The 8,699-nt window shown below is 42.2% G+C and overlaps 1 protein-coding gene across 1 annotated transcript; it reads left to right on the top strand.

Moving 5' to 3' along the window:
* The first annotated feature begins 360 nt into the window (after positions 1-360).
* On the top strand, positions 361-7,715 carry kctd2 (potassium channel tetramerization domain containing 2). The gene is made up of 6 exons (XM_041220949.1): positions 361-937; positions 2,580-2,688; positions 3,115-3,206; positions 5,536-5,631; positions 6,164-6,289; positions 7,315-7,715. The coding sequence occupies exons 1-6, from the start codon at positions 593-595 to the stop codon at positions 7,342-7,344; spliced, it is 798 nt and encodes a 265-aa protein (XP_041076883.1). The 5' UTR covers positions 361-592; the 3' UTR covers positions 7,345-7,715.
* Positions 7,716-8,699: the final 984 nt, after the last annotated feature.

Raw genomic sequence — 8,699 nt, 5'->3', positions numbered from 1 at the left:
CCAATATGGCTGGCAACTCTACACCAACTATTTGTTTTAATGTAAAATCAATACGAATGTTTTTTTTAGCCGAGTTTCGTACTTTATAAGGTATATCTTCTCTTTCATTTGATATCATAGCTTTCTTTTTTTGTGATAATAAAGTACTTGACCCGGATCTGCATTGTTGTCGGTTGAACTACACATCTATATACTTATAAAATAAATAAATTTAAAAAAAAGCAAATGTAATTTTGTATTTCCTTATATAATTTATAAACATTAACCAAACCCTTTTCTGTGTATGTGAGTCGCGATTTATGGCAGTAACGAACATTATACGATTGGATTTTGAAATAAATATAACCCGGAAGTCCTTCCCTTGTATGTTTTTTTATTTTATTTTATTAAATAAGGACAGTTTGTTTATAAAAAGCAATGACAAAGACACAGGTTTCGGGTTTATCGTTTGTAGGAACATTGTAATGTGTAAAATAAAACCCTAAGCCTGTCGTGTAGTTCTCAGTAAATCTACACATTAAGTTGTTGATATTCCGTTGGAAATAACTGATAGCCTGCACAGCACGACTACGGCTGCTATAACTACAGAAACATGGCTGATGTGCACTGCGTGGAGCCGAGCGGCACTGGTACCATAGAACAGGCGGACCCGCGGGAGATCCGCACTCCCGTCCGCCTCGCTTCTTCCCCGAAGCTGATGATAGCGACCCGCAGCGGCACTACGAGCCCCGGAGTCTCGGCGAGGTCGGGGATCGGCTTCCCTTTTAGGAGCAACCCGACCTCTCCCTCGGACCACTCAGAGAAACCGGGGTCCAAATGGGTGCGCCTGAACGTCGGAGGGACATACTTTGTGACCACCAAGCAGACCCTTTGCAGGGAGCCCAAATCATTTCTTTACCGACTGTGCCAGGAGGACCCAGACCTCGACTCTGACAAGGTGGGTGTTTTTCAGTGTTTCAGACCCGCGGGGGTGGCGTAGCATCAAGTGTGTCGGGGCACATACAGTCGCAGACCAGGAAGGTACAATGACGGCTGGTCTTATTTATTCGGAACGTTGTTAGGTGCTTGGTTTATGTCTGGTACATTTTAAACCTGTTTGGTGTGCATACTATTTACTGTGGTTAAAATGTAATGTACTGTTTGCACTGGTATTACCCTGTAACGATAGTCTTTAGTATTCTTCAAGTAGCTCCACAAAGCAGGCACACTAGGTGGGCGTAGCTAGATGGAATTGCGATGAGGTGAAAGTATTTTTGTGGTTTTATTAAGCCATCGTACTCAAAGTAAAAAGCAAGTTTGAATTGAATGTTGGCTGACGTTCTTAAGTTCGGACTGGGATGCCTTCTCACCCTCTTCCTGCCGTACGCCTGTTGAAAAAGGAACGATATTATACAGGAGGGAAGAGAGACGCTGTGCTGCATTGGTACGCGACAATATTCATTCACGTTTACAAATACATCGCCCCGTATGTATATCTGTATGTGTGTTTGTTGCGTTTAGTCGTTGTTGTCACCTACCCGGTCGGCACTAAACTTGAACTACCTAGTAGCCTAATGTTTCATTAGGGTAGAGGTTAGTGCCAACCCTGGGTCTGAGTGGGGCAGGTCCTGACGATGGGATAGTAAGTGAAAACGATTTGGAACCGCGGGGCGTGAATAAGATTTATTCCCAATTAACTGAAATTAATCAGGGTCCAGTAACACATGTTATATGTTTTATAGGCTTGCTAGAGAAACTATGGACTGGAATCCACAGTGGACAGTGGTCTTGTGTTACTGTGCGTGTAACTGGTAACAAACACCTTTTTAAACTTCTGTTTTGCTTCCTAGTTGCAGAGATGAAAGATGGCACCAGCTATATTGTCCTCCTGGCAAGCTGTAACTTTTTGTCAATTTGGCTCACAAAATATCTGCATTTCCCAAAAGGATAAAAAAAAAAAAAAAACAGTCAAACATGTCTTCAACATAATATGAAAGGATCCAGTAATGTTGATGATGCTAGGACAATTATTCAATTTACTGCAAAAAGAAATAAAATAGGGTTTGTGGAAAGCAGACTGGACTACCAGCCCTGGCAGTCTTCATTGCAGAACCCTGTTTTGGAGTGTTACAGCAAGTCGATTTTAGAATTGATAGTAAAGTGATAACATTTGGGGTGCCACTGCACTTACATAAAGTGTTTTGTCTGAAGAGGGAGGGGGAGATTTCTATATTCAGGGATGCCGAGGTAATTAGTGAACAAAGCATCTGAGTGGAATTAAGACAGTGCCCCAGTAACATTGCAGGGTACTTGAGAGGTTTGCATATATCTGAATTGAGGGATCCCAAGATTTTTAGTAGTTCTATAGCCCCTGAAAGCACCACTAACCCACAGAGGTGGTTGGATGCATCGGGGTAACTGTATCACAGCACTTGTGGGATTGCATCTTTGCCATTACTTCCTGGAGGGTAGCTGTGTAGTACATAAGGGTAGGTTCACTTTGGCAAATCTGTAGCCACTGAATATTGACTCAGTGGATAGGGTTAATCCTGAGTGGTAATATGAAGTGTGAACTGGTATATTCTGTGATTGTTTTGTAGGATGAGATGGGTGCCTATCTGATTGACCGGGACCCCACCTACTTTGGACCAATCCTGAACTACCTGCGACATGGCAAACTGATCATCAACAAGGACCTAGCAGAGGAGGGTAGGGCAGGCTGGGTGGCAGAGGAGGAGGAGCAGGAGGAGGAGGGTAGGGCAGGGGAGGGGAGCAGGCGGCAGGGCCAGTGTGCTGTCCCCGCTTGGATTATACTCAGAAGTGTATAGTGGATTGTCTGATTGACTCTTTGTGAAGCTTAATGCATCCTGAGGTGTTTGCAGCAGACCTGTTGTGGTATAGAGGTAACATTTTTGTTGAGCAGACAAAAATATCCCAGCATAGGGAGGCACCTGTGCATTCGTTGCTCATTTTTACATCTGTATAGAGACTGCTTGTCCAATTGGGATGACATTTTGTAAGGAATATGAGGGAATAGGAATCAGGATGGATATTTGAAGGCACCTGTCCATACACTGGTATGTCTCTTTGCACAATGACTGTCCAAAAAAGTAGTTAGTGTTTTGTGGTCTGCAGGGGTCCTGGAGGAAGCAGAGTTCTACAACATCGCCTCACTCGTCCGGCTGGTAAAGGAGAGGATACGAGACAACGAGAACAGGACGTCCCAGGTGAGGGGTTGGGTTAGACAAGAACTCTGGGGTGTATTCAGAGAAGACTCTGGGGTTTAGCAGCTTTTGATTTAATTTTTTTTTTTTTTTTGCAAAGCTCTAAGGATTAAAGTAGGGTTGGGACTCAGCACAGTTTGTTACTATTTTTTGTTATGCAGTAGCATTGTTCTGATACCTTATGCTGCTGTTTATATGACCGACCTTGAGTGAACCCTTTTTTTTTTTTTTTTTTTTTTTTTAAACACATAAGTTATTACTTTCATAAAGCGGGAAACCATTGCTAATAGACTTTCTGATAGATGACTGAGGTTTGTAGCACTCCATGTAGATATGCACAAGGCCCACAATGCAAATCGTATTGGACAGTGGAGCACAAATAACTTTATAAGATAACAGGCAATGACCTAGCAGGATATTAAGTTTATTCAGTGTCTATAAAATGCTAATTTAATCTGTCATGGAGAATAGTGGCTCTGGTTTTGTTAAAATGTTAACCCTGGTTTCACCCACGCTAAAAATGAACACATAATAGATAGATAATTATTATTTTATCAAAATTGTGACTACAAAAGAAAAAAAAAACAGGAACAAATGGCTATGTATAATGTTACCGTGATCCAAGCAACGTCTTCCTTGTTTTATCAGTACGAATAATGAAATACAATCTTAAGGTGCATTCATTTGTCTGTTTTCTTTTTATAATAGATTATCACTACCTTGCATACTTCTGTTTAATTTGTGAAACGTGTGCTTTAACAAACAATGTTATAAAAACTATAACTTGCACACATAGATAACAAATGTTTTTTTTTTCTTGGTTGGTATCCCTTATTCTATGTTTACTTCTTAATTAATTTCTTCAAAATTATATAGCATTTAAAAATCCAGTTAAAAGGCTGTCCAAGCATACATATTTATGAACAAACCACTTAGTGCAACACGTTGCATGAATCTTTAAATGTAGCGGTACCGTGCTGGAATAGCTTTTATTTTCAAAACTGCTTGGTTGTGGTTGTAACCTTGTGATTTATAAGTTTATACAATGCGGGATTCAACAATAATGTGGCACATGTTGGTTTACTATTTTTTATTTTTTTTTAAATCGCTGTCTTTATAGGTGTGTATGATTTGTTAGTTACCGAAATCTCAGTCAAGAGGATAATTTCGTACCACTTAATTTGCACCGATGAAACCTGGATAACTAAACTGATGGCATATCAGATGTTTAGATGACAGATATGGTTGCATTCATGTAGAACTGAAGGATAAAACTAAATACATTTTGACAAGAAATTGCATTAGTTCCATTACTTAGTTGAGCACAAGGTGGTTTCAATAAATACTTTATGATCTGAATACAGACCTACTATGTGATAGTTTGGGTTATTCAGTCTATTTTAAACAGTAGGTTGGTGTTAACTTTTTAAAAATGTTATATATAATTATTAGTTGAATAAACCGCTACCGAATAAGACCATTCTGCTATCTACTTTCCAGACAGGTAGCAAATCCTCACTACTGCCTACAAAAGTTAACTTCTAGCCCTGTTTATCTGTATTTAATATTTGGGGAATGGATATATATACTGAAATAATAGGTTGAATTTCTGTAAAGCAGTGAAGTTCTGGGCCCATGTGTAAAGAGATGTGTGCGAATGAATTGAATGTATTAATGTGATTGTGTTGTCTGGCTGCCCTACATACACAAGGAGCTGGGAAAGGCTGGCTGTATCACGGCTGTGTGTAGAGCTAACACTGGTAAGCGTGTGTGTTTGGCAACTGCTTTCATGTGCTCCTATAACCAGCTCCAGAGTGAATAGAGAGGGACCAGAGGAACCAGGCAGTGCATTGAAATCTTCATTGTATTAACATCAGCACTGTACCACATTGCATTGTATTAACATCAGTACCGTACAGCACTGCATTGTATTAACATCAGCACTGCATTGCATTAACATCAGCACTGCATCACATTACATTGTATTAACATCAGCACTATACCACATTGCATTGTATTAATAGCAGCACTGCGATACATCATATTAACATCATATTATACAGTATTATTTTAGAACACACATTTTAATCGTATAACCAGATTGACAGCTGCCTCCTGGGACTTTTGCTGTAGGTCACTTGGTCTGGTTGTGGGGAGACAATTGGAGTGCTAGACCACCGGAAGTGATTCTGTTGTCTTTAATATCTGCCGTATTCCAAAGTGAAATATAAAATACAAGCAAAGAACAGAAAGGAAATGGATTTTAACACACGCATGTCTGTGTGTGTCTCTCTCTCTCTCTCTCTCTCTCTCTCTGTGTGCCTGTCTCCAGGGCCCTGTGAAGCATGTGTACCGGGTGCTGCAGTGCCAGGAGGAAGAGCTTACTCAGATGATCTCCACCATGTCAGATGGGTGGAAGTTTGAGCAGGTTGGTGGGAATTCAGGGGCTGCAGTACTTGGGGTGTCCTCCAGGGGCTCCTGAGAATTGGCATATTGATTCGATTGAATAATGTGCATTAGTTTCAAAGTGATCCTGGAATTTTCTTTGCTAAGGTCTCATTCGCAATAACGTCTGGGGGCAAGAGGCAACAAGTTTTAGAGCAAATTAGTACAGACTACACTAAACACTGAAAACTCTAAAGGTAATTACACAGAAGTAGTGTCCAGGATGTCGGGCCTTATGGTGTAGTCATTGTGAGGGTTTTATAAATTCAATTTAACTGGAAGGCTATTTGAAAATCCAGCATAGATCATGCAGAAGAGATGGGACCAAGATATGAAACATTATTTGCAGAATAAAAAGTCTGTTTTCGATAAACTGGTATCAATCAAAATGTACAAGAACATGTTACAAGTTCCTGTTTCTTCTGACTCTTGTTGATGTCCAGTACTGACAAAGGCGTTAGTGTGGTAATGTCTGGTTTAAACTGGCCTGTCTGTGTTCTTTGTCTCTGTCGCAGCTGATCAGTATCGGCTCCTCCTATAACTATGGCAATGAGGATCAGGCAGAGTTCCTGTGTGTCGTTTCCAGGGAGCTCAACAACTCCTCCAACGGCATCGTCATCGAACCCAGCGAGAAGGCCAAGGTGAGGCTGCCGTGCACCGGGACAGCAAAGTGTGTGACACACCAATGCTGCTGTGCACCGGGACAACAAAGGGTGTGACGCACCGACGCTGCTGTGCACCTGGACAGCAAAGTGTGTGACACCGACGCTGCTGTGCACCAGGACAGCAAAGTGTGTGACACACTAATGTTGTCGTGCACCGGGACAGCAAAGTGTGTGTGTGACACACCGACGCAGCCATGCATGGGACAGCAAAGTGCATGATAAACAAGGAATATTCTTGAATTAAAAAAAAAAAATCAACTGCAAATTCATAAGAGGCATGTAATAATGTTAGGCTATGTCAAGTGTCCAAGCAGCTGTATGTACGGTATGTACAACAGTTACATGTTTATGTATATATTTAGAGAAGAGCTTGTCCAGCTAGTGTGCACACAGTCGCTGTAGGCTATGGTGAGGATGCATTTCCTCATGTACACACAGTCGCTGTAGGCTATGGTGAGGACACATTTCCTCATGTGCACACAGTTGCTGTAGGCTATGGTGAAGGTGGCACTGTGCTTTTTCCTGACAACACCGTGTAACAGATTTTTTTTTTTTTTTTTTGTTCCTGGGTAGTAAGTGTTATTTCCTAATTGCTTATGCCTCAAAAGTATAGAAAATGGCTATTATTCCCCACAAACTTTGCTTTTGTGACCAGGACAGTGATATTTAAAAATATCACTATTTCCAATGGGAAAACGGGCAAATGTGTGTCTTTTTGTTCACATAAATACAGTATAATCGTAACTCTCAAAACTACTCACTTCTGAATCTTTTGTAGCCATTTTTGTATTACTTTAGTATAAATACATGTTAATTTGGATTCATATGTGGGCAATAATAGCCATTTTCTACACTTTTGAGGCATAAGCAATTAGGAAATAACACTTACTACCCAGGAACAAAAATTGTGTTACATAGTGTAATGGTAGTGCTCTATCTCCTGAATTCACTGTTGTGGCAGGGAATATGATGTCACTGACATGCATGTGTTTCTTCTGCAGATTCTTCAGGAGAGGGGCTCCAGGATGTGAGGGCCGATTTTTTCAGAAGCACTGGCCAAGATGTCAACATGTTCAACATCTCCAAAACTCACAAGCTCTGTAAGATTTCCAGATCCGTGGCCGGGAAGACTTCATCGGTGATGCAACCGATTCCCTGCTGGACTTTCCAAGCACCATCTCTCTCTTTCTCTCTCTCTCTCTCTCTCTGTCTCCACTGGCAGTGTGGGAGCGTGGCTCTCTCCACTGGCAGTGTGGGAGCGTGGCTCTCACCACTGGCAGTGTGGGAGCGTGGCTCTCTCCACTGGCAGTGTGGGAGCGTGGCTCTCTCCACTGGCAGTGTGGGAGCGTGGCTCTCTCCACTGGCAGTGTGGGAGCGTGGCTCTCTCCACTGGCAGTGTGGGAGCGTGTGGCGAGCGTGGCTCTCTCCACTGGCAGTGTGCGAGCGTGGCTCTCTCCACTGGCAGTGTGGGAGCGTGGCTCTCTCCACTGGCAGTGTGCGAGCGTGGCTCTCTCCACCAGCAGACACAAACACAGCAGCTCTCACTACTTGACATGGCTGCGTTTCTAAAATGATTAGGACTTTTCCAGCAATCCAGTGATCACACACAATGTATGTGATTGAATCCAGTTTTAGTAATTGGTGTTTAATGGAGTAAATCTGCCACATCCCTCATATACGCTTCATAAACACTTGTCCATGGTGCAGTTTTGAACGAGCGCTGGTTCATGCTGGATGTTGTGACTCAATGATACGGTAGGATTAGTAGCTAACCAGTTCAGTCTGCACAACCTTTTATAATGACATGAAAGGAGCTTATATTTCTATTAAGTGTTTTTACTCTACACTGTTTCTGCTAAAACCTAATCTTGAGGTCTGGTGGCCTTTATTTTTTCACCAGGGCTAGGGAGGGAACGTTGGTTTGGCTTGCCAGCAAGGGTCGCTATGTTAGAGGCCAGTGACTAGATATTGAAAACGGGCAAATACACTGATCTTCAGTTCTGTCAGGCCAATGTATGGGTTGCAGCAATGAGGTGGCATTCAAACTGGGGTAAACAACCTGGTTGGGCCCTATAAATAAAAAAGAACAACATAGGCAAGCAGACAAACTCTGCCATTACTGACATTAGACCTAATGAAATTGCATGCATTAAGGTAAAGCTATGAAACTAGTGGTGAAAACGTATTGGTGTAGCACTGGGAAGACATGAACACAATATTTGTCAATTTATATTGACCCCAGTCAATATATAGAGGACCCCAGAGTTGGCGGGGGGGGGGGGGAGCTGCTTGTTGAGGCTCCCCTCTGTTTACACAGTGTGCCGCTGCTCCTGGCTTCACCAGGCTTTGAGGACACGCGGCAAGCAAAGAAGCCAACTTTCTCATG

Source organism: Polyodon spathula, chromosome 20, assembly GCF_017654505.1.
Source record: "Polyodon spathula isolate WHYD16114869_AA chromosome 20, ASM1765450v1, whole genome shotgun sequence".
Taxonomy (NCBI): Eukaryota; Metazoa; Chordata; class Actinopteri; order Acipenseriformes; family Polyodontidae; genus Polyodon; species Polyodon spathula.
The sequence above is the reverse complement of the archived record's forward strand: the minus strand, read 5'-3'. Positions and strand labels throughout refer to the sequence as shown.